Below are 24,394 nucleotides of genomic sequence, written 5' to 3'. Positions count from 1 at the left end.
TCAAGATGGCCTCAAACTCCTGGCCTCAAGTGATCCTCCTACCTCAGCCTCCCAAAGTGCTAGGATTACAGGGGTGAGCTACCATGCCAGGCCTAAAAACCCCTCATTTTTTAAACCCCTAATTTTTAAGTATGTATGTAATACATGTAGAGATTGTTGCCTGAAAAATTTCATCTTCTTCCTTCTCTTTGCTGACCTCTTAATTCTTAGTGTTGCAAATAACACCAAGGTTTCTCTTGCTACAGAGAGAGCAGAAGGAGGCCCGGGGGAGCAGCAGCCTCTGAGTGGAAGTTGGACCAGCCCTCAGCTCCCTCCAAGGGCACAATCTGTGAGGTCACCTACACCTTATAAAAAACAGCTTAATGAGGAAATTCAGCGGCGCTCTTCAGCAATACTAGGTAAAACTGATTTTATTTCATTCCTCTCTATATGCTAGATTTTGTCCTCAGTCATTGTGTTTCCTAGGTTGTTTATCGTCTTAACTTTTCTACTATTTGTAATAGTCAAGTACTCTTCAGAATAAATAAAATTGTTATGTACTTAGTGAAAGTACTTGTTGACATCTGAAAAAAAATTCTTAAACATGTCATTAACCTTTAATTTAGGCAAGGCACAGATCTCTTGACTGTTGTTTGATTAATTACTTGCTTGGGTTTCAGCAGAAAACAGTTTGCAACATCCCCAGGAGAACACAGGTTAGTTTCAACTTTGTGAATTAATTCTGCATCTATTCTTGGGATGCTAGTGAAATGTGATATGCATGCCTCTAGCTACAGAACTCTGTCACCTTCATTAGTGGGCTGCCACTTGCTCTTGGCCTTCTGTCTTTGTTGGGGTGCAAACTGTCAGTGTGGCTGGATAAACTGAGCTCCTCTTGCTTGTTTGTTTTCCATCCTGGTTTCCTACACAGTCATCTCCTTCATTTTCATGCTCTGCTGATGAGTATGGGTTGGGGATCAGTGTCAGAATTGAGAGACTAGAGAAGGTGAGATGGTTTATGTTTAATTTTTATTAGATTGTTAAATTCAGCGAAGTGGTTATCCAAGTCAGGGTGATGGAAGAAAGGAAGTGGGAGGTGGCATGATGAGAGGGGAAAGGATGCAGCTTTGGGAATCAGGTGTCCCTCAACACCAGATCTGGTCTGGTGTGCCTAATCTTCCTCATGAGGTCCTTGAGAGAAAAATAGGTGCAGATAATGGTGATTGGTAGAAGGATATTTTTAGTGCTAATTGAGACTTGGTCTACCAGAAGAATAAGGAGAAACCAAGCAGAGTAAGAGTTTCTACATAAGGACTAGAGCAGAGCTGGCTATATCACTTTCCCAGGTTTTCTAGGGCAATGAGCCTCAGCCTTGGTTACATCAGCCATTTGGAAGGAAGAATCCGGAGGGGAGGAGGGAGAAAGGAGCTCTCTTTTATTGCAAATCATCTCCACTTTAATCTTTAACCCAGTAAACTCTCCTTAGCTCTTGAATCTGACCCATGGGAACACTGTTTTTGTTGAGGGAGCTCTTTTGACTAAATTCTATGCTTAATTCAGCATAGGATACAATTTTATTTGTAAAACTGAGGAATCAGACTAGAATCTGATCTTTTAGGGCAAATTGGCAGCCTGCCAAACCTTACTTTGGTATTATGATAAACTTGAATTTAAATATCTCTAGATGGATTCATTCATTCTCCCTAGTAATCCTTTATTGCCCCTTAACAGAATTCCTCTTCTCCCCTCTCCCATAACCTGTTTTGCCAGGATGGTATATAAGCTTCTGAAACTTGTTGGGGGCATGAGTAATCACTCTGTGGTTTTTCCTGTGTACACATTAATAAAATTTGTATGTCTCTTCTCCAAAAAAAAAAAAAAAAAAAAAAAAAATCTGGATGGAGCTTGTAATATCTAGTTTGCTGTGGTTCCAACCATTGTCTTTTATCAAGTCTACTTGATTCTTTGATTCTACCTCAGAGGCTTTTGAGCTTCAGAAGCTTGGAACTATTTGGCCAATCAAGTTCCTTCCTCTAGTAAAAGGCTATTATTCTACAACTTACTAGTTTTCTGACCTTAGGAAAGTTATTTAATTTTCTCATGTCCATTTTGCAAGAGAAGCAGTTAAGTTTATTTGCCTACTGGCAAAGAGCTAGACCAGATTTTCTCCCAGGGTCTCTTTCATCTTCATCCAATATCTGTGATTCTCTTGGCTTCAGGAAGGGACTTGCTTATCCTTTTCCAGTGGATGGTGCTATTAATACTCTCTTACAGTGGCTAAATGCAAAGGGCTTCACAGTTTATTGTGTATAGCTGTTATGATTCTCCAACAGCTTAATCTGTCTCCATTTTCAACTTGTAAATCAGGGAGAGTTGCTTTATGTTTTGAGACTCAAGAAAAATTTGGTTATTCTAATACTTATACATTAGTAACAACACATCTGAGGTATATGCTGAAACTAAGATATAACTATAGAAAGGTAAGTTTTCAAAGTTTTCTAAAATAGGTGCATGTGAACTAAAATAAAATCTTACGTGCCCCAGCTGACTGAATGGACCCCCTCTTGGCCAAGGGGACCCTAGAAGTAGTGTAATGCTGAGTTGGTGGCCATGAGAAGGGAGGTCAGACCTGCCTAGTCATGCCTGCTTCCCTTCTGGGAGATATGCTTTGTACCGCATTGACAGGCCTAAGGCTATGCAAGATACAGCCTAAACCACATCTACAGGTCCTCAATTTACTTAACAGATCCCTTGAGTCTGAGTATTGGTGACTTGTCTCTGATTAACAGACTTCTCTATCTTAATTTAAAACATTCCAAGCCTTTAGACAAAGCTTCATTTACTTAACCAATTAGAAATCAAAGAATCTTTAAATGTATCTATAATCTGTAATCCCTCAATTTGAGATGTCCCACCTTTTTGGGCCAAACCAATGTATGTCTTTCATGTATTGATTTATGAGTTTACATGTAATTTCTATCTTCCTCAAATGTATAAAACCAAACTGTAACCCAACCCTGGGGAGACCACTTACTCAAGGCTTCTTGGGTGTGGCTCTCCAGGCCATGGTTGCACATATTTGGCTCAGAATAGACCTCTTTAAATTATTTTACAGAGTTTGATTTCTTTTCCATTGACATGCAGTTTAGATAATGATTTCATTAATTAAATTATCTTGGGAAATTCTTTATAGATTTAGATTGAGATACCAACCTCTCATTTTTTGTAATCCTTTCTTTCCTACTCAACTAAAACAAAGACCTAAAACAAATCTAGCAAATAGTGAGTTTGAGGAAGATTCACAGTGGGGTATTTTTCATCTTACTTTGCTCATTTACTAAACCTGTTTTTAGATAAATGGGTTTAATCTAATAAGATTTTCATCCCTTTTGTCAAATCACCTCCACTTCATTCTGAGGTTTTGTAACTGCTGGAGCCAGAATAGGTAGAAATTTCAGTTGTAATTTTGGTTTAAAATAAGGAAATAATAAGTGGCAACTTTGGGAGGCATACCCATTCTGGCCATAAAGCTGGAATTTGAGCTTGTTTTATTATTAATAAAATTGGCTTCAGTATTGTTAAAATGTAAGAGATCTCTGTCAGGAGCTGCAGGGTCGGGTAAGTGACAGAGAGGGGTAGGATTGGAGTTCTGTCAATTTTCTGGCAGTTTTAATCTACATGGGCATTGGTCATATTTTACTATGGCAAAATTTACCATCCTGGATGTTGTGAAGCCTGTCAAAATCTTTGGGGGCTGTGCTATTAAATTTCTTTCTGATGTGCTGCACGAGACTTTTGGATATATGGTCTTCAGACAGAACTGAACTGTTTGATCCTATTGTTTTTTTGTTTGACTTTAGAGACTGACCTAGGTTAACCTAGTGGGATTGCCTTTTCTTCTGCTAAATTTCTAGCAGTTATTTATTTTAGATTGAAACCAAGGGGTGCAAGAAATCATTAATGAATTCTGGGCCATGTAAGTGATGTTCTCATTTCAGGCCTCAGAACCATCAATAGTCTCAGCTAGTGCTTGTCTTAAGTGACTCTTACTTGCTTGTGAAACTCTTTTTACATTATTAAAAAAAATACTTTCAACAGCCTCTTAATAAAGACTAGTTTTAACCCTTGATCCATATCACTGGCTGGGGGAACATAAGTATTAATATGTACTAACAATAAGAGGCCCTTTGCATCACATTTATACCTTTTTGTAGATAGATACTAGGCACTGTTAACAATGATGCTTTTTTTAAAATCCGACTCAGACACAAGAAGGAAAGCAGAACCTACCTTTGGAGGTCATGACCCTCGTACAGCTGTTCAGCTTCGAAGCCTCAGCACAGTATTAAAACGACTCAAGGAAATCATGGAGGGGAAAAGTCAGGTACTGGAAGATTTACTTATTAAGCACTTACGGGGATCATGCCATACCCACTAAAGATGGTATAATGCCACTTGAAAAAAAGTTTAGTATTTCCTCTAGCTATAAACACTGTATTTTTACACATAAGTTCTTAATGTAGTTTAATTTGTCAGTTTTTCCTCCTATTTATGCTGAGCGCCTTTTGTGTTTTGTTGAAGAAGTCAGGCCAGGGTCAGTAGGTATTCTACAGTTTCATCAAGAGGCTTTTTTATTTATGGGAAATATAGAGGTCAAGCTTCCTTTTTTCCTCATGGATGTCCAGTTGGACCCAGCACCATTGTTTTTGAAAAGACCATCCTTCACCGACTGCATTATAAATCCCATCATTAGTCCCATATATGTGTGAGGGTATGCCAGGGCTCTCTTTGCTATTCTATAGCTTTATTTTTTTCTATCCTTACACCAATACCCTGTCTAAAATTATTGTAGCTTTAGAATAAATGCTGATGACTGGTGATGTAAGTTCTTCAATTTTGTTGTTCTTCAAGATTGTCTTGGTCATTTTGGCCTTTTGCATTCTCCTGTGAATTTTTGTGTTAGCTTGCCATTTTCTGCAAAAGAAAGCTAGGATCTCATTTGCCATTGCATTCTTAATAAACAATATTTTCAAGAAGCCTTCATACATTTTATCGTTACAGGATAGTGACCTTAAACAATACTGGATGCCAGATAGCCAATGTAAAGAGTGCTATGACTGTAGTGAGAAATTTACAACCTTTAGGCGCAGACACCATTGCCGACTATGTGGGCAGATTTTCTGCAGTCGTTGCTGTAATCAAGAAATCCCTGGAAAATTTATGGGCTACACAGGTAAATGTATTTTATTGACAGTTTTACAATTTTTAAAGGCCATAATTATAAATAGTCATAATGCAGGACTAGTATTAAGCCAATTTGTATTTTGGGCTTTATGTGTAAGATATGGGGGCACAAAGCTGAGGGAGATACAGCTTTGCTTTTAAGAACTTTACAGATGCTTAATAAAGTAGATGGGAATTTTCATAAATAACTAGAGTAAAAGTCTATCATAGATGCTAGCAAAAAACTACAGGAGCACAAAAATTTATTAGACAAGATTATTAGCATAGAGTAGATTACTAATTTTATCACTAGGAGAGTTTTCATTTTACTAAGTACAAATCTTCCTTGCCTTGTATGACACTGTGCTTTGGCAAATTGTATCATACTAATGTTCTTCCATAAGGAACATTGTCAAATTTTAGCAATACAGAAAATTTAAGTTATTTGTTGAGACAGAAAAAAACTGACCAATGGTATGTGGTTTATACAGTGATTTAGGAGTGAAAGGTGGGCAGAAGTTACCCAAAAGAGAATACTCTTAACATCTTTTATATTATTTTTGTTATTGTGCAGATCTTTCTCTTGGTCTTACTCACTTTTTTTTTCACCTAAAGTACTACAGAGTTCAGAGTTCAGAATCCCATTATCTTTCACCCAGATTATCACTACAGCTTTTAAAAGACTTTGTTCCCTATCTTTAATTCATTTTTCATACTCTAGTCAGTAATCTTTATAAAATGCTAATTTGATCATGTCACATTATTTTCCTGTGTAATACCCTTTTAGAACTCCCATTACTTTTAGGATAAAACTTGTCTTATTAATGTGGTTGGTGTATTAGTTTCCTAGGGCTGCCATAACAAAGTACCACAGACTAAGTGGTTTAGAACAACAGAAATTTATTACCTTGCAGTTCTGGAGGCCAGATCTATCATAATACAGGTCAGGGAACCAATGTAGGGATACTGCCAGTTGTCTATTCCAAATATATATTCCAGAACTGTGGAAATAACCATAGAATAGGTTTGGGGACCCACTAAATCCACTGTGCGGTGGACCTGATCTAAAATTCCACTGACCACCAGACTTCTATAAGCCTCTACTCTGACTGGTGGACCACTATGGATATTTTTCTGTCCTTGCACAATACTCTGTCTAAAATTATTGTAGCTTTAGCATAAATGCTGACAACTGGTGATGTAAGTTCTTCAATTTTGTTGTTCTTCAAGATTGTGATGTTTTGGGTCTCCTGGACTTAGTGTGTTTAGAGTCAATGTCTAATAATCCCTGAAGAGTTTGACCATTTCCTTCTTCTAAATGTATAGTAACCTTAGTAAAAGGCTGTAGATCCTTTTGGGGAAGGCTGGTAGAAAGATTAACAGTATAAATTTCTGGCAGTGTAGTGGGGTTCTTTCTCAAGAGGACCCAGTCTTCCTTTTATTCAAGGAGTTTTGGGTCTGTAAAGAGCTCAAGTCTGGGACTTGATTGAGGGGGGATCATGTCTCTGATTTTAATGATTCAAGTTAGACTTCTGTCTACTTGCTGTAGAATTCTTCCTCTTATACAAGTCAAGTAAGAATTTAGTTCACTGCCCATCTACTTCACTTCTAGGAATAGCATGATCAACTAGCTAATGCCATAGGTCTCTTTGAGTCAGGCCATTCTGATTACTGCTTTGGCTCTGATGTCTATTATGGTAACTGTGCCCACCTTGTCTTTGGCAATTAAGTACTGTTACCTGGACCCTGCCACCCTGGTATCCACATATCCCCATTGCATTTAGGTTTCCTGATTCAGGAATCTCCATAGGTGACATTTTGTGTATCATTATTGTCACATCTCACTATGGACTGTCAGTGTTCTCTTTACTATTGGAAATAGAGTCTTTAGTGTCTTTAAATCTAATCAGATTAGAAAACCGATTACTGAAACCCAAGAACCAACTCAGAAAACTCATCTTTAAGATTCTTTTGCTCTAGAACCATTCTTGGTACCAAAATCTGTTTTAGGGTTCTCCAGAGAAATAGAACCAATAGGGTACCACCCTGCACAAATACATACACACCTTTCTATATATAGAGAGGTTTATTTTAAGGAACTGGAACAAGTGATTGTGGGGGCTGGCAAGTCTGAAATTCTCAGGATGGGCCAGCAGGCTGGAAACTCCTGTAGGATTTCTATCTTACAGTTTTGAGATAGAATTTCTTATTCTTATGGAAACTTTAGTGTTTGATCTTAAGACATTCAAATGATTGGATGAGATTCACTCACATTATGGGTGGGTAATCTGTTTTACTTAACGTCAACTGACTGTAAATGTTAATCACATCCCCCCAAAATACCTTCACAACAGCATCTAAGCTAGACCACACAACTAGTATAGTCAAGTTGACACATAAGATTAACCATTGCAAATGGGATAGTATATGCTGGGCACAAGTGTACATTGTGACCCTGAATAAATGTAAAATATCTAGAAAAATGTCGGGCACATAGAAGGGGATTGATGAATGTTTTTATTGTTGGTAGTACTAATGTCTGCATCTGTCATGCAGCTTTTTGATTTTTTATGTGTTTGTCGCCTCCAGTGAACTATAAGTTCTGTGATGGCAGGGCTGTGTCATATCAGCCTTTGTATTCACATCACATTATATAGGCATGCACATAATAGGCCCTTGCTGAATGAAATGAAAACTTTTCTGGTCCGATTTGGCTCTGTTTATTAATTTGATAATTTTCATTCTAATAGCTGACTGGTTAAGGGAGATTTTCTTTATAGTCTAAGAAATAAACCAGGCTTTGTTGTGGTAAATTGAAGGTCTTTCTGCAGGGAGTAATTTTACTTCCTCACCACAATTCTACTTTGGTTGGCTGGTGACAGTATGTTCTAACACTTTCATTTATCCTAGACTGGAGTTTACTTTTCTTTCATTGTTTTTTGGTAGAGGAGTGCTGATTGAAGTGGTTATATTTTTCTTTAGATTTTAATACATTTCATTTGTTAAACTGTGGTGTTGGAAATTGGTAATGTAACAAGTGATATTTTATTTTGATTTTACTTGTATAATTTAATAAAACGGACTACTATATAATAGTCTTAAAATGAAAAAATTAAAGGACATTTATTACACTTGTTATGGTAAACACAATATAGTTAACTTTTAGAAGTCTTTTGTATAACTTCAGTTTTATAATATTAATGGGAAAAAATTTAGGGAGAATTGTTAAATAACATGCTATTAGTACGGTTTAATTATTCTACCTCCTTTTTTAGTACACTGAAGTGTTACAGAATCACTCAAAACGTTACAGAAAAACAGGGTAGAAATGAAAACATATTTGGGCGGGACTGTATCCTAACAAAATATATTTAGAAGTATTAAATAACTTTGCCCTCCCCAAAATATTTCATTTCTATCCTAACTTTCACTATAGGAATTTCTTTTATAGTTTTTACCCCCATATATTATGTAGTATATAAGCCCATTTTCGATTAGCTTGTTTTTAAAATTGTGCCCCCTTGTGGAGGCCATTCTTCAGGGCTTCACAATAGAGACCTTAAAATATTTTTCTCCTTACTTTGCCTATGGAAAAAATGTTGTTTCCATTTGTGTTGGTTTGTTTATTCTATTACAAAATGTTTTTCTTTGAATCTCCTTTAGGTGATAGATACCTTATTTCGCTTTTGCAACCCTGAAAAATATACTCTCTTAGGCAGAATTTTCTAGTATCATTGGGTCATATTTTCTTAATTTGTTAGAAATATTTGAGGTAATTTAGATACCTGCATGAATTTACTGTAATGATGGTTCTTAAAATATATAACAGAGCTAACAAAATTATTTCACTCCTTTAAAATGTCTTTTTTCATAGTCTTTACTTAAAGATATTGATTTCCCTTTTATTATTAATAGGTTAACCATTAACCCAAGGATTTAGTGTTTTGTTAAGTAATCTATTACTGGTATCTTTTACTTAATTTTCTTTCTTTTTTTTTCTTCTAGGCGACCTCCGAGCTTGCACGTATTGTAGAAAAATAGCCTTAAGTTATGCTCATTCCACAGACAGTAATTCCATTGGGGAAGACTTGAATGCTCTTTCAGATTCTGCTTGCTCTGTGTCTGTACTTGATCCAAGTGAGCCGCGAACACCTGTAGGGAGTAGAAAAGCCAGCCGTAACATATTTTTAGAGGATGATTTAGCCTGGCAAAGGTATTGTTACTTAAATGTAATTTTATTTAAATCTGAGAAATGCTGACAGTCTTCTGGCCTCTGAGTGCTATTGTTTAACATTTACCTTCTTTGAGCTGTTTCCTGCAAATTCATTATTTTCTCCTGCTTCCAGAAGGATTACAGATGTTTATGGATAGTGATTATATTGACTAATTAGAATGTAAGCTCTGTGAGAGAAGACTTTATACCTTTCTTTTTTTTTTTTTTTTTTGGAGACAGAGTCTCACTCTGTTGCCTGGCCTACAGTGAGTGCCCTGGCGTCAGCCTAGCTCACGGCAACCTCAAACTCCTGGACTCCAGCAATCCTTCTGCCTCAGCCTCCTGAGCAGCTGGGACTACAGGCATGTGCCACCATGCCTGGCTAATTTTTTTTTTTGTATATAGATTTTTAGCTGTCCATATAATTTCCTTCTATTTTTAGTAGAGATGGGGTCTTGCTCTTGCTCAGGCTGATCTTGAACTCCTGAGCTCAAACAATCCGCCTGCCTCGGCCTCCCAGAGTGCTAGGATTACAGGCGTGAGCCACCGTGCCCAGCCTATACCTTTCTTTTCACTATTCTACACCAGGCGGCAGGAGCAGGGCATGGCATGTATTATGATCTTGTTAATATTTGTAGAGTTGGCAACAGAAGTCATTGAGATTTATAATTTCTAATGTAGCCTTCTTTGGGAAGGAGAATGCTTAGAACATTAGTATTTGTAAAATTTCCAAATGAAATTAGATTTTTTTCCTTCTGAAGGAACATTTCATCTTTTTCTGTATGTCTAAATATGTTGCACTGCCTTGTAGTGGAGGTTGCTACTAACGCTTTCTTGGAAGTTACCTGAAGTTGTTTGAATCAGAATCTTAGGCTCATCTGTTTCTTTTTTTTTTTTTTTGAGACAGAGTCTCACTCTGTTGCCCGGGTTAGAGTGAGTGCCGTGGCGTCAGCCTAGCTCACAGCAACCTCAAACTCCTGGGCTTAAGTGATCCTACTGCCTCAGCCTCCCGAGTAGCTGGGACTACAGGCATGCGCCACCATGCCCGGCTAATTTTTTGGATATATATATTTTAGTTGTCCATATAATTTTTTTCTATTTTTAGTAGAGACGGGGTCTCACTCTTGCTCAGGCTGGTCTCGAACTCCTGACCTCGAGCGATCCACCCGCCTCGGCCTCCCAGAGTGCTAGGATTACAGGCGTGAGCCACCGCGCCCGGCCAGGCTCATCTGTTTCTGATTGTTTTCTTTAGCTAAATTATTTTCTTAGGCATAATACCAAATCTAATCATGTCAAAGAGCTTAGAGTTTTAACTAACATTTCTCTGATAAGTTATTTTCTCAGTTACCCATTAAAGGAGTGAGGAATTAGCATATGATGAATCTAAACAGAAGTAAAAATGAATTAATTGCAGCTACATTCAACATGTATGAATCTCAGGGACATAATGTGGAGTAGAAAAGAAAATCATCTAATCATATATCCAGTAAGGTTTAATTTATATACAATTTAAAAAATATATAAAACTAATACACTGCCTAGGGATACAAACATGGTAAAACTAAAAGAAAAGGAAGACAATGATAAATGTAAAATTTATAACTGGATTTATTGTGAGTAAGGAAGGAAATGAATGGTATTGGGTAGGGCACTTCACAGTCATTGGTAGTGTTCTTTTTCTTAAGTTGTTTTAGGGTACTATGGGTCTTTATGGCATCGTGATTCTTTATATTTTACATATAGTTTGTAAATATAAAAAATTGATTTTATATTTAATAAAACAGTACAAAGTATAGGGATTCTTCAGGTCTTGCTTACTTTAGCTAGTAATGCTTTTTAGTTGTGCTTGGTCCTATTGTGTGAGCCCAGAATTGGCAAGTGTGATTTAACAAACAAACTAGGTATGAAAACTTCCTGAGAGATGTAGGGTAGATGTCAAAGGTAGAATAATAGTTAAAATTTAGGTTCTGTGCTAATTGTTTAATGTTCATTCTCTTTTAATCATCATATCTTTGTAGTAGGCAGTGTTTTCTCCTTTTGACAGATGTGGATGCTGAGGCTCAGAGAGATTAAGTAGTGAACCCAAAGTCACACAGCTAGTAAGAGATAGAGCCTGCACTTGGATCTATGTTTGTCAGACTCTGTGGTGCTATTCCAGTGGGTTATGGGGACTGAGAATGAAATATTTGAACTCAGATTTCCCTCCAAAATCACTTCCATCTTGTATTTATGATGTAAAAAGGAGTTTTGTAAGTCACCCATCTAACCAATTTTATTATTTGATTGGCATTCCCTATACTTAAGAACTTTCTTTATCATTCTTTTAGCGTTTGTTATGCTTAAGATAAAAACCATGTGTTGTTTCCACCCTAATGAAAGGAAGAACAAAAATGACTCAAAATCTCATTGCAGGGAAAAATATTTAATCTGTTTTTTAATGTTAAAGTACCTCATTGAAATTGCCTCTTAGTGTCCCAAATGATCTCTGTATTTTCCTATTTTCTTTATAGTTTGATTCATCCAGATTCCTCAAATACTGCTCTTTCAACAAGACTTGTATCTGTTCAAGAGGATGCTGGGAAATCTCCTGCTCGAAATAGGTAAACTGCCAAATGAAAACACTGTATTTTGTGTCTGATTTTTACTCCTTTTCATAGTAATGACTAGAACAAATGGATTTAAAAAAGGATGAGATTAATCATCATTTTTTTTTTTTTAACTCTAAAGCTGAATTAAACTATCCTTTCCTTTTTGCTTATCAGCTTTCGCTATTATCAGTGGTTTTTTTCAATATTCTCCACTGGCTTCAGAGCTTGAAACCTACAACATCCTCTGTCTTCTAGTTTAATAAGACCTCAAGGATGTGAGGGAATGAGCTATGTGGACATTTTGTGGATTAGTGTACCAAGAAAACCGAAATAGCATAGCAAATTCCTGAGAGAGAACACGCCCCACAAGGAATAGCAAGGAATCCTGTGTGGCTGTAGTAGAACAGTCTTAAAATTAATTTTGAGGACTTTTTCATTTACTCTGAGTGAGATGGGAAGCTATTGGAGAGTTTTACTTTTTTGTTGTTAATTTTTAATTGTTTTGAAAAACTTTCAAACTTGCAAAAAGTTAAGAATAGAAAAATATATCTTTATATATTCTTCATTAAGGTTTGCTAATTTACATTTTGATTTACTGTCACTTTTTGTATATCAATAATATACATTGTTTTTTGGAACCATTTTGAGAGTAAGTTGCAGACATCATCAATTTTTACATTTTTTTTTAGTTAATAAAGTTTATTATTTTAAGCAGTTATAGGTTCACTGTGAACTTGAACAGAAAGTTTCCTTATAGCCTCTGTCCCCACACATGCACAAATGCACCAGAATGTTAAATTTATTGCAATCAATGGACCTACATTAACACATCATTATCATCCAAAGTCCATAGTTAACTTTAGGGTTCACTCTTGGTATTGTACGTTCTATGGGTTTGGGCAAATGTATAATGACATGTATACACCATTACAGTATTACACAGAATAGTTTCTCTGTCCTAAAAATCTGCTATGCTATGCTCCTTCTATTCATCCTTTTCTCTCTCAAACTCATGGTAATTGCTGATTTTTTTAATTGTCTCCATAGTTTTGTGTTTTTCAGAATGTCATATAGTTGCAATCATACTATGTGTAGACTTTTCAGATTGGCTTTTTTCACGTTGGTAATATGCATTTAACTTTTCTCCATGTCTTCTCATGACTTAATAGCTGATTTCTTTTAGTGTGGCATAATATTCCATTGTCTGGATATGACATAGTTTGTTTATTTAGTTACTTACTGAAGCAATTTGGTTGCTTTCAAGTTTTAGCAATTATGAGTAAGGTTGCCGTAAACATTTTTGGATAGGTTTTTGTATGGGCATAGTTTCAAATTCATTTGGGTAAATACCAAGGAGCATATCGTATGATAAGGGTATGTTTAATTTTTTAAGATACTGCTAAACTGTCTCCAAAGTGGCTGTAGCATTTTGTGTTCTCACCAGCAATGAATGAGAGTTCCTATTGCTCCATATCCTTGCCAGCATTTGGTATTGTTAGTTTTGGATTTTGGCCACTCTGATAGTTGTGTAGTGTTATCTCATGTGATTAACCTTTATATATTAATCTTGTGTCCTGCCACCTTGGTATAGTCACTTATACTAGGAGTTTTTTTGGACAGTTCTTTTTGAATTTTCTATATAGATAATCATGTCATTTGTGAACAAGGTTTTATTTTTCCCTTCCTAATCTGTATACTCTTTATTTCCTTTTCCTGTTTTATTGGATTAGTTACTTTAAGTATAATGTTGAAAAGGAGTGATGAGAGGGGACATCCTTGCCTTGCTTGTTCTGGATCTTAGTGGGAAAGTCTATAGTTTCTTCATTAAATACGATGTTAGCTGTAGGTTTTTGTAGATCTTCTTCATCAAGTTGGAGAAGTTTCTTCTGTTCCTAGATCACTGAGCATTTTTGTAATGAAGAGGTGTTGGATTTTGTTCAATGCTTTTTCTATATCTATTAATATGATCATGTGATTTTTCTTATTTAACCTGTTGATGTGGTGGGTTATGTTAATTTTTGAATGTTGAACCCACTTTGCTTACCTGGGATAAATCCCACTTGGTTGTGGTGTATAAATTTCTTTATATGTTGTTGGATTAGATTTTGTACTATTTTGTTGAGGATTTTGTGTATGTGTTCATGAGAGATAGTGTTCTATAATTTTCTTTTCTTGTCACATCTTTGGTTTAGGTAGTAGGGTAATGCTGGCCTCACAGAGTGAGTTAGGAAGTATTCCCCCTCAATAATACATGAGTGATGTATCCTTCCCAATCTATCCTGTCAGAAAGGATGTGATAGAGGTTTATCCCATTGGTGATGTTGACTTGATCTCTTAATTAAAGTTGTGTCTTGGGTTTCTCTGTTGTAAAGTTATCATTTTCTCCTTTGCAGTTAATAGGTAATATGTGGGGGAGATACTTTGAGACTGCATAAATATCCTATTTCTTACCAATATTTGACTCAATAGTTTTAGCATCCATTTATGATTCTTGCTCAAGTCAAATGTTACCATGATATTTGCAAAATGTTGATTTTCTAACTTGATTATTTCTTCTACATTAATTAGTTGACATTCTACTCTAAAAAAGCTTTACTTTTATGGAGAGTTTTGTGTGGGGAGTTGGAGGAATGATATGATCTGAATTATGTTTGGAAAGAAGCACTCTGGCTGCTCTGTTGAGTAGACTGTAGTACATACGAGCAAAAGCAGAGAGACCACTTAGAAAGCTGGTGCAATAATCCAGGCAAAACGATTGATTTAGATCAGAGTGGGGGGGGTGGATGAGAAATGGTCAGATTCCAGGTATATTTTGATTGTAGAGCTGATAGAATTTACTAATCAATTGTATGTAAGCAGAAAGAGAGACATCAAACAGGACTCAGGGTTTTGGCCTCAGTAGTTAGAAAGATGGAAATGCCATTTATTGAGATGGGGAAACACTGGGAGGAGCAGTTTGGTTTTAGACATGTTGAATTTGAGATCTCTTCTAGACGTCCATGTCAAATAGACAGTTGAATATATGAGTCAATAATTTAGGAGAGGGGTATAGGCCGGAGACATAAACTGGAGTGTTGTCCTCATGTGGATGGTATTTAAAGCTATGAACCTGGATGGAGATTATCAAGAGAATGTGTGTGGAAAGAGAAGAAATAAGGACCAAGGACTGAGATTGGAGAGATCAAGAGGAAGCAGAAAAGGAGACTGAGGAGAGACCAGTGAGGTGACAGGAAAACCAGGAGGGTATTTGTCTTAGTAGCCAAGTGAAGAAGTTTTTTAAGGAGGAGGAAATTATGCTGCTATGTTAAGTAAGATGAGGAGTGAAAACTGACCATTGGATTTAATGATAACATTGGTAACCGTGATGGGCAATTTCAAGTGGGTTGTTTGGGGTTAGAGAGCATGGAAGAGTTATTGGAGATGGAACTTTTGCTGTAAAGTGAAGGAGAAAGTACAGCAGAAAGATGTGGAGTCAAGAGATGGCTTTTTAAAAAGGTGGGACAAATAATAGTTTTCCTATTGGCAAGTGTACAAATACGGAGAAAGCTGTGGTAGTTTAGTGTCTCTCCATGTATTTTGAATTACTGCTAAGATTGATGTTAAGTCAATTTAGGAGAGATGTAATTTAGTCAATGGGTACTGTCTCTAAATATAATTTTAATCAGTATTCTTGGCACTGGTGTATTAATTAGAGCTTTTGACAGCAAAATTGACTAATTTTCTTTTTCTGCTGCCACTATGTTAGGATATGTGCATGGATGGGTAGAATGTTAGAGAAGCAGAATGCATGGATAATGCACCCAATGGAAAAGAGATTTAAAATTAATTGAATAATACATTATGGTACTTCTTTCACTAAAGGCATATGCTGAGAAATGTATGATTATTTTAAAAAATTGCTTATAGACTATTTCTTTGATATTAGTGATTTCCCATTAACTGACTCTTTGCTAAACCTGTGAATGATTTCTTTTCTTTCTTTCTTTTTTTTTTTTTTTTTGAGATGCGATCTCACTATGTTGCCCATCTTGGTCTTGAACTCCTGGGCTCAAGCAATCCTTCTACCTCAGCCTCCTGAGCAGCCAGGACTACAGGCTAATTTCTTTTTTTTCTTTTTTTTTTTCTTTTTTTTCTTTTTTTTTTTTTTGAGACAGAGTCTCACTTTGTTGCCCGGGCTAGAGTGAGTGCCGTGGCGTCAGCCTAGCTCACAGCAACCTCAAACTCCTGGGCTCAAGCGATCCTACTGCCTCAGCCTCCCGAGTAGCTGGGACTACAGGCACGTGCCACCATGCCCGGCTAATTTTTTTTTTTTTCTATATATATTTTAGTTGTCCATATAATTTCTTTCTATTTTTAGTAGAGACGGGGTCTCGCTCTTGCTCAGGCTGGTCTCGAACTCCTGAGCTCAAACGATCCGCCCACCTTGGCCTCCCAGAGTGCTAGGATTACAGGCGTGAGCCACCGCGCCCGGCCTAATTTCTTAAATTATTTAAAATATATCTTTATCTTCATACTAGGTAAATCATCATTTTCAGTTAAGACCTAGTTTTAAATGGCAACCCAGATATTTTTTAGCTGAGTTAACTTAGACAAATTACTAATATCTGATTCGTGATTTCTTGATCTGTAAAGTAGAGCTAGCAATACCTACTCCATAGCATGCTGTGAAGATTAAATGAGGGAGGAAACATATATTGTACTAATCAATAAGTTATATAGTGCTTAACAAATCAGAGATGCTCCTGCCTTTTATCTTTTATTTGGAAGCTAAAGTGAGTTTCATTTTTTCTAGGTAGAAGCTAATTAAATTTCTAGCTAAAAATTTTTTTTTTAATGATAAAAACTTGCTTAATGCTATTGATATTCTATTTATAAGTCATTTGTCTGGTAACTTTACCAAGAGGCAAAATTGAGGATGCATGTGAATACTCAGATAACAAGCAGAAACAAATTTCTACTAATTTTTTACTGATGAAATCAGAATGTAGTAGTAATTGAGCACCATGTTTTAAATATAGGTCTACTGATGAGAAAAAAGGAATTCTTTTTGGGGGTATAACATTTTGCTTAGTTGGGGTTCAAAACTAATGTTACCTATCAGATTGATTCTAGATGTTTAACAATAAGAACCATTCTTAGTTCATGGGCTATACAAAAACAGGAGGCTAGGTGGATTTGGCCTGTGGGCCCTAGTTTCCTGACCCTGATCTGCAAGATTATTTTTGCATTTAGTTGTCATTTTTTATATTTGTCAATTAAAAAAAACCCACTAATTTGTAGCAATTTAACAAGAAGACTTTGTATCTAGTTCCATTGAAATATTAGTATCATTGATATATGAACTATATAATTGTTTTCCTGTAATTTTTCCATAATGACTTTCTTGTAAACTTATTTCCAAATAATTTTTAGACTCACGTAGAATTGCAAATTTAGTAGAGAGAGTTTCTTGGTATCCTTTCCCTAATTTCCCTCAATGATAACATCATACATGACCATAATAACTACTTTTAAAAGTACCCTTAACATTGGCAAGTAAGCATTTATTTAAAAATGAATTTTCTCTGTAACTTTATTTATTGATGAAGAATTTATACCCGTGATTTCACTTTTTGTTTTTATTTCCAGATCTGCCAGCATTACTAACCTGTCACTGGATCGATCTGGTTCTCCTATGGTACCTTCATATGAGACATCTGTCAGTCCACAGGCTAACCGAACGTATGTTAGGACAGAGACCACTGAGGATGAACGCAAAATTCTTCTGGTACTGGTCTGGTATCTTTGACCTATTTCTAGTTTTTTTTTTTTTTTTTTTTTTTTTTTTGAGACAGAGTCTCACTCTGTTGCTCGGGCTAGAGTGAGTGCCGTGGCGTCAGCCTAGCGCACAGCAACCTCAAACTCCTGGGCTTAAGCGATCCTACCGCCTCAGCCTCCTGAGTAGCTGGGACTACAGGCATGCACCACCATGCCCAGCTAATTTTTTTTTCTATATATATTTTAGTTGCCCAGATAATTTCTTTCTATTTTTTTTAGTAGAGACGGGGGGTCTCGCTCTTGCTCAGGCTGGTCTCGAACTCCTGACCTTGAGCAATCCTCCCGCCTCGGCCTCCCAGAGTGCTAGGATTACAGGCGTGAGCCACCGCGCCCGGCCTCTATTTCTAGTTTTGATCATAGAGAATGTTTATCTCACTGATTCTTTTTTAAAAGAAATATATAAATGAAATAGTCAGCATATCAATTATTAATAAACAGAGAAGTCATTTGCTCAAGTTTTTACTAGAATTACCTGGGAAGTAGGTCAACTATTCTGTACTCATTGCAATAATATTTTCTTTTTTTTTTTTTTGAGACAGAGTCTCACTCTGTTGCCCAGGCTAGAGTGAGTGCCGTGGCATCAGCCTAGCTCACAGCAACCTCAAACTCCTGAGCTCAAGCGATCCTCCTGTCTCAGCCTCCCGAGTAGCTGGGACTACAGGCATGCGCCACCATGCCCGGCTAATTTTTTCTATATATATTTTTAGCTGTCCATATAATTTCTTTCTATTTTTAGTAGAGGTGGGGTCTCGCTCTTGCTCAGGCTGGTCTCGAACTCCTGAGCTCAAACGATCTGCCCACCTCGGCCTCCCAGAGTGCTAGGATTACAGGCGTGAGCCACCGCGCCCGGCCTGCAATAATATTTTCTTTACACTTTTCATCTGGTAAGATCACAATTCTTTTGCCTATAAGAGAGCTTAACTCTTAGGTCCCAGATTGCTATTTGAACTTGGAAACAAATATGTTTCTTATACACATGGAAAACTTTTCAGACATTTAATACTGTATGTTTATATGAGATAACAATCAGTTGCTTATTGAATCCATCTATTTGTAGAATACTATGTTTTTAGTCACTCACCTAAGAGTGACTCAAAGAAATGGAAGATACCACATTTGTCCTCGAGCTTACAGTTTATAAGGTAGAAATAAGAGGTAGGTGCTGTGGCATGCAGTGTAGTTCCAGTTACTTGGGAGGCTGAGATGAGAGGATTGATTGACGCCAGGAGTGTCAGGCTGTAGTGCACTATAATTGAGCCTATGAATAGCTACTGGGCAACATAGTGAGACTCTGGGGGACAAAAAAGGTAGAAATAAGATCAATAGGACAGTTCTTGATAGTAAAACAAGTAATACTATACTATAAAGAAATCCAGGCTGGGCGCGGTGGCTCACGCCTGTAATCCTAGCACTCTGGGAGGCCACGGCGGGTGGATCACTTGAGGTCAGGAGTTCGAGACCAGCCTGAGCAAGAGTGAGACCCCCGTCTCTACTAAAAATAGAAAGAAATTATCTGGCCAACTAAAAATATATATAGAAAAAATTAGCTGGGCATGGTGGCACATGCCTGTAGTCCCGGCTACCTGGGAGGCTGAGGCTGTAGGATCGCTTATGCCCAGGAGTTTGAGGTTGCTGTGAGCTAGGCTGATGCCAGGGCACTCACTCTAGCCCGGGCAACAGAACGAGAATCTGTCTCAAAAAAAAGAAATCCACATTAAATTTCCATTTGTGGATGTAAAAATCACAGGAAAGCATCTGAAAAGGTACGTAGCATTCTTCTCAGGAGTACTTACTTACTCTTCATGTGATTGTAGGACAGTGTTCAGTTAAAGGATCTGTGGAAAAAAATCTGCCATCACAGCAGTGGAATGGAGTTTCAGGATCACCGCTACTGGCTGAGAACGCATCCTAACTGCATCGTTGGGAAGGAGTTAGTTAACTGGTTAATCCGAAATGGACACATTGCTACAAGGTAGTATGATCTTAAAAAAGAGGTTTTGACATTATTTTTAAATTTATTTTTAATAAGGACACGTATTTGAAGATGGAAGAGTAACAGATTTCTTTGTGGGTTAGGGTGTTCTTTGTTTTTATGTATTTGATGGTTTGGGGTACTAATTACTTAACCCTTCTCCTATCTGGGTTTTAACCAGTAGAGAATAGAGGAAAGGAGCCAAATGGAGTCATAATTTACCTTATTAAAAATGGAAGTGTACAGTAATTTCCAAAACAGAACTCTTGATTGGAGAATGTAGCTAGCTGTGGAGTAAGACAGAAGGACTCTCCTGCTGTCCTCTAATCTAGTGTTCAGAATTGGGTCTGTAAGTTACACCTAGAATTCCTACCCTACCTCACAAATCATTTCTGAAAAAGAATAACAGACAGGTCCTGTTATCTTTCAAGTTATTGTAACATATCCCCTAGCTTTTACTACTTGCTTAGATTAGCTACTCTTCCTCTTATGGGAAGAAACAGGTACATAAACAAGTAAAGCCAGAAACAGCTTTAAGCAGTGAAGCCCTGGGTTCCAATTTTGGCCATCTCTCCTTTTAGCGTTGTGCTTTTAGTCAAGTTATTCAATCTCTTTGAGATTTTTCCAACATGAGGAAAATGTATTGTCCTGTGAATAAGCTGTAGGGATGAAATGAAATAAATATTGGCTAAAATGCTTTATAAATTGTGAAATGCCATATAATGCAATGTGTTAAGTATCTATTTCATGTAGATTTGTATATATATTTTATACCTATATCTGTAATATGTAGTATTGTTTTCTCATCAAGACTGAGCTCCTTGAGGGTAGGAGTCATGCTATTCTCAACATGTTTTTACTCTTGTAGTAAAACAAGGGTATGCATGCATTCAGTACTCAGTATATACTTGTTGTAATTAAAATTAAGTTTTGTTAAGACCGCCTTACCAATAGGTTCTTCTCCATTACTATGGTACCTGGAACAATCTTTTAATTTGCTTCAAGTCTTTCTTGTTTTTATCCCTTACCTATGGAAGGATCATTTGAAATTCCAACTCTGCTTAGAACTGAAAAAAAAATTAAGATTGTATCTTATCTTGTAAATTATTGAAATTATTTTGACCGACTTTTAAAACTTTATTTTTGTGGATCTTGATTCAGGGCACAAGCTATAGCAATTGGACAAGCAATGGTTGATGGACGTTGGCTGGATTGTGTCAGTCATCATGACCAGCTTTTTAGAGATGAGTATGCACTGTACAGACCACTGCAGGTACTTTTCAGTGTTTACAGCTCATGAGAATGTAGCAAGCTTGTTTTGATGTCTTTCTTTATCAGTAGGAATAAAAAGTAGTTTAGTTATCCAAAGATACTTTTTTAAAACATGTTTTTTCTGCTGTTTCAGGAAGGTTAAAACATTTTTTACTTGATAGGGTAGTGGTGATGAGAAAACTATTAGAATCAAACACTTTATTCAGTTGGTATGGCTTTTCTTAAAGTTGGCTTTGTGGGTATTATATAGTTGCTTGTCATTTAACTTTAATGGTTTTCAGTTTTATTAATACTATTCCTATTTTCATAGGGCTAATAGGGAATATACACAATAAAATGAAAAATTTAATGTCACCTATTGAAATAGATTTTGACTGTTTAGCACTATTGTATAATAATGGTAAAATGATGTATTTTTTTTACTTTAGGGAAATGGAAATTTAAAGAGAAAACTTTTAAAAAAGATATACTTTCACTTTTGGCTTATATAATTTGATGTATGTTACCTACACACACACACACACACACGCGCACACACACAGAGTTTACCCTTTAACAACATGGGGGTCAGGGTTGCTGATCACCTGAGCAGTTGAAAATCTGTGTGTAACTTTTGACTCCCCTGAAACTTGACCACTAATAGCCTACTGTTGACCAGAAGCCTTAGCAATGACATAAAGGGTTGATTAACACAAATTTTGTGTGTCATATATATTACATAGTGTATTCTAACAATAAAGTAAGCTAGAGAAAGGAAAATGTTAAGAAAATCATAAGGAAGTGAAAATATATTTACTATGCATTAAGTAAAAGTGGATCATCATGAAGGTCTTCATCCTCATCTTCATGTTGAATAGCCTGAGGAAGAAGGAAGAAGAGGGGTTGGTCTTGCTGTGTCAGGGTAGCAGAGGTGGAAGAAACTGTGTGTCTGCATATAAGTGGACCAGAGCAGTTCAGACCCGTGTTTTCAAGGGTGAATTGTATAATGTTTAGTAAAACCTTTGGGAACTAAAATTGGAAACTAATTGGTTAGAAAAGACAAATGACCCCAAATTCTGGTGTGGTATGATTTGCTAAAAGTTATTTTCTAGAATGTGTTAGAATAAGTTCTAAGCTGTCTTCACTCTCAGGACTAATGGGTGAAATAAAACACTGTAAAATCTGTATCAGAGCAATGTTTTGTTCATAATATGCTACTTAAGCCTTTTAGTTAATGACAATTATAATTTGAAGAGCAGAATTGCCAGTATAATGTTTTATAACTTGGTTTTGTTAATTTGTTTATTTTTATATAAATTTATTCAGTTGTTAGATTTGTAGAACTATTGGGCTACAATTTATTTGTAGTGTGACAGCCTTAACGTTGTTGCCATTGAAGGTCAATTGCTTGGATCCTGTCTTGATCCTTTCAGAGTACAGAATTTTCTGAGACACCTTCTCCAGACAGTGACTCGGTGAACTCTGTGGAAGGACACTCTGAGCCATCCTGGTTTAAAGACATAAAGTTTGATGATAGCGACACAGAACAGATAGCTGAAGAAGGTGACGATAATTTGGCTAGTGAGTTTAACTTTCTAACATTTTGATTTTTATGGGTCATTACTGTGTATGTATGATAAAATGAGTGTCTTGTTTTAGGTGAAACAAGTCTACTATACAATTTATGTCTCCACCTAAATGTAAACATCTGGTAGCAGTCTTGTCTTAGATACAGTATTTTCTTAAGAAACCATCTTGTTAGGCAACTGACATTTCTAGATTTTACCATAGTCTCTAGTTTGCAGCAGCTTAAAAATAACTGAACTAATAATATCGCAGCAGACAACTTTCTCACCTTTTCACTTTGATATCAGACTTTTTCTCTGCAGAACCTCCAATATATTTCTTTATTTTAAAAATTGATTTTATATTTAACTGGTTCAAATTTTATTAAGTCTACACAGAAGTACATGAAAATACTGTATCCATTTTGGTATTGCACATTGGGCTTGTATATTAAAAAATCATTTTTCTCCTTTCCTCCAATACCCTGATAAAACCCATTTTTACTCCCCTCCTCTCCCTATATTTCTTTACCCTCCCCAACACTAAAAGATTCTGCCAGTCCTAGCAAGCGCACATCAGTCAGCAGTTTCCAGTCCACAGTGGACAGTGACTCAGCTGCTTCTATCAGCCTGAACGTGGAGCTGGACAACGTGAACTTCCATATCAAGAAGCCCTCCAAGTACCCACATGTGCCCCCTCACCCTGCTGACCAAAAAGGTAGGAGGTAGTCACCATCTGGAATCCAAACACATGCTGGAGAGCTGGGCCATAGGATCTCATGTCAGCCTGTCCTTCTGGCTTCCTCTGTCCCATATGGCTGAGGGGATTTGGTGGGTTTTGTTCCACCCTTTCTCATTTTCCCCACACCTCCTCCTTATACCTTTTTTGGTTAATTCCTTTTATTTCTTGTTTTCTCCCTCAGTACCACCATGCCCAGTTTAAAGCTTGTAGTCTTTAAAAGGAACTACATCTGACTGTTTTACTCATAATGTGCAACTTCCAAGGTGGCATTTATTTCTTTGCATTTATAACATGGATGTTCTGCTCTATTCTTATCGCTTTCTTCATTTAATATTTTAAAGCCTATTTGCCTTTGCTATTACCCAATAACATAATATTTCACTAAACCTGTTAAGATGCTTGTACTAGGTTGGGGGAAAATCATTCACACATTTCAAAACATCTTTCCACTATAATTTAAAATGTTTATTATGTATATACTATATGTATGAAATGAATTCATTATTTTTAGCTATCTTATTTGATGCTTTAGTATATTGACTCAAAAAATAATAATGGCCATATTCAAAAGACATTTGGTATAAAAGGAAAAATAATGTAAACCATTACTAAAATCTAGCATAGCAGCACATAGAAAAGAAATGCCTGTTTTTTAAATGGATGATAAGGTTTACTCTATTGTATATAATTAAAAGCCCATTTAAATTATACCCCTAGGCTGGGCCCAGTGGCTCCCGCCTGTAATCCCACTGCTTTAGTGCTTTGGGAGGCTGAGATGGGAGGATCACTTGAGCCCAGGAATTGGAGGCTGCCCTGAGCTGTGATCATGCCACTGCATTGCAGCCTGGATCATAGAGTGGGACTCAAAAAAAAAAAAAAAAAAAAAATTACAGCCCTTAAATGGCATTATGTATAAATAAATTAAAAATACATGAGTAAATAACTATGGGATTTTATCATATTATCATCATCATTTTGTATCATATTAACTGAAAAATCATTATTATAAAGATGAAACACTTCATTCCATGATTTCACTTGGAG

General features: G+C 36.5%; 1 protein-coding gene across 2 annotated transcripts in view; it reads left to right on the top strand.

Moving 5' to 3' along the window:
* The window catches only part of PIKFYVE (phosphoinositide kinase, FYVE-type zinc finger containing), a 29,548-nt gene extending 5,699 nt beyond the window's left edge, over window positions 1–23,849 (top strand). Inside the window, exons 3-12 of one of the 2 annotated variants that reach the window (XM_069467788.1) lie at window positions 246–391; window positions 4,241–4,363; window positions 5,041–5,212; window positions 9,208–9,415; window positions 11,926–12,015; window positions 17,632–17,770; window positions 19,635–19,792; window positions 20,954–21,065; window positions 22,477–22,624; window positions 23,159–23,849. In XM_069467788.1, coding sequence (XP_069323889.1) covers window positions 246–391; window positions 4,241–4,363; window positions 5,041–5,212; window positions 9,208–9,415; window positions 11,926–12,015; window positions 17,632–17,770; window positions 19,635–19,792; window positions 20,954–21,065; window positions 22,477–22,624; window positions 23,159–23,337 — 1,475 coding nt within the window. In that variant the 3' untranslated portion in view covers window positions 23,338–23,849. Of the gene's footprint in view, window positions 1–245; window positions 399–4,240; window positions 4,364–5,040; window positions 5,213–9,207; window positions 9,416–11,925; window positions 12,016–17,631; window positions 17,771–19,634; window positions 19,793–20,953; window positions 21,066–22,476; window positions 22,625–23,158 lie in introns of both variants that reach the window. The other variant, XM_069467795.1, reaches the window with a different exon arrangement.
* Window positions 23,850–24,394: the final 545 nt, after the last annotated feature.

The sequence above is a fragment of the Eulemur rufifrons genome, chromosome 1, assembly GCF_041146395.1.
Source record: "Eulemur rufifrons isolate Redbay chromosome 1, OSU_ERuf_1, whole genome shotgun sequence".
In the NCBI taxonomy this organism is placed as follows: Eukaryota; Metazoa; Chordata; class Mammalia; order Primates; family Lemuridae; genus Eulemur; species Eulemur rufifrons.
Note: the sequence above shows the minus strand (reverse complement) of the source record. Positions and strands in the feature narration are given on the sequence as shown.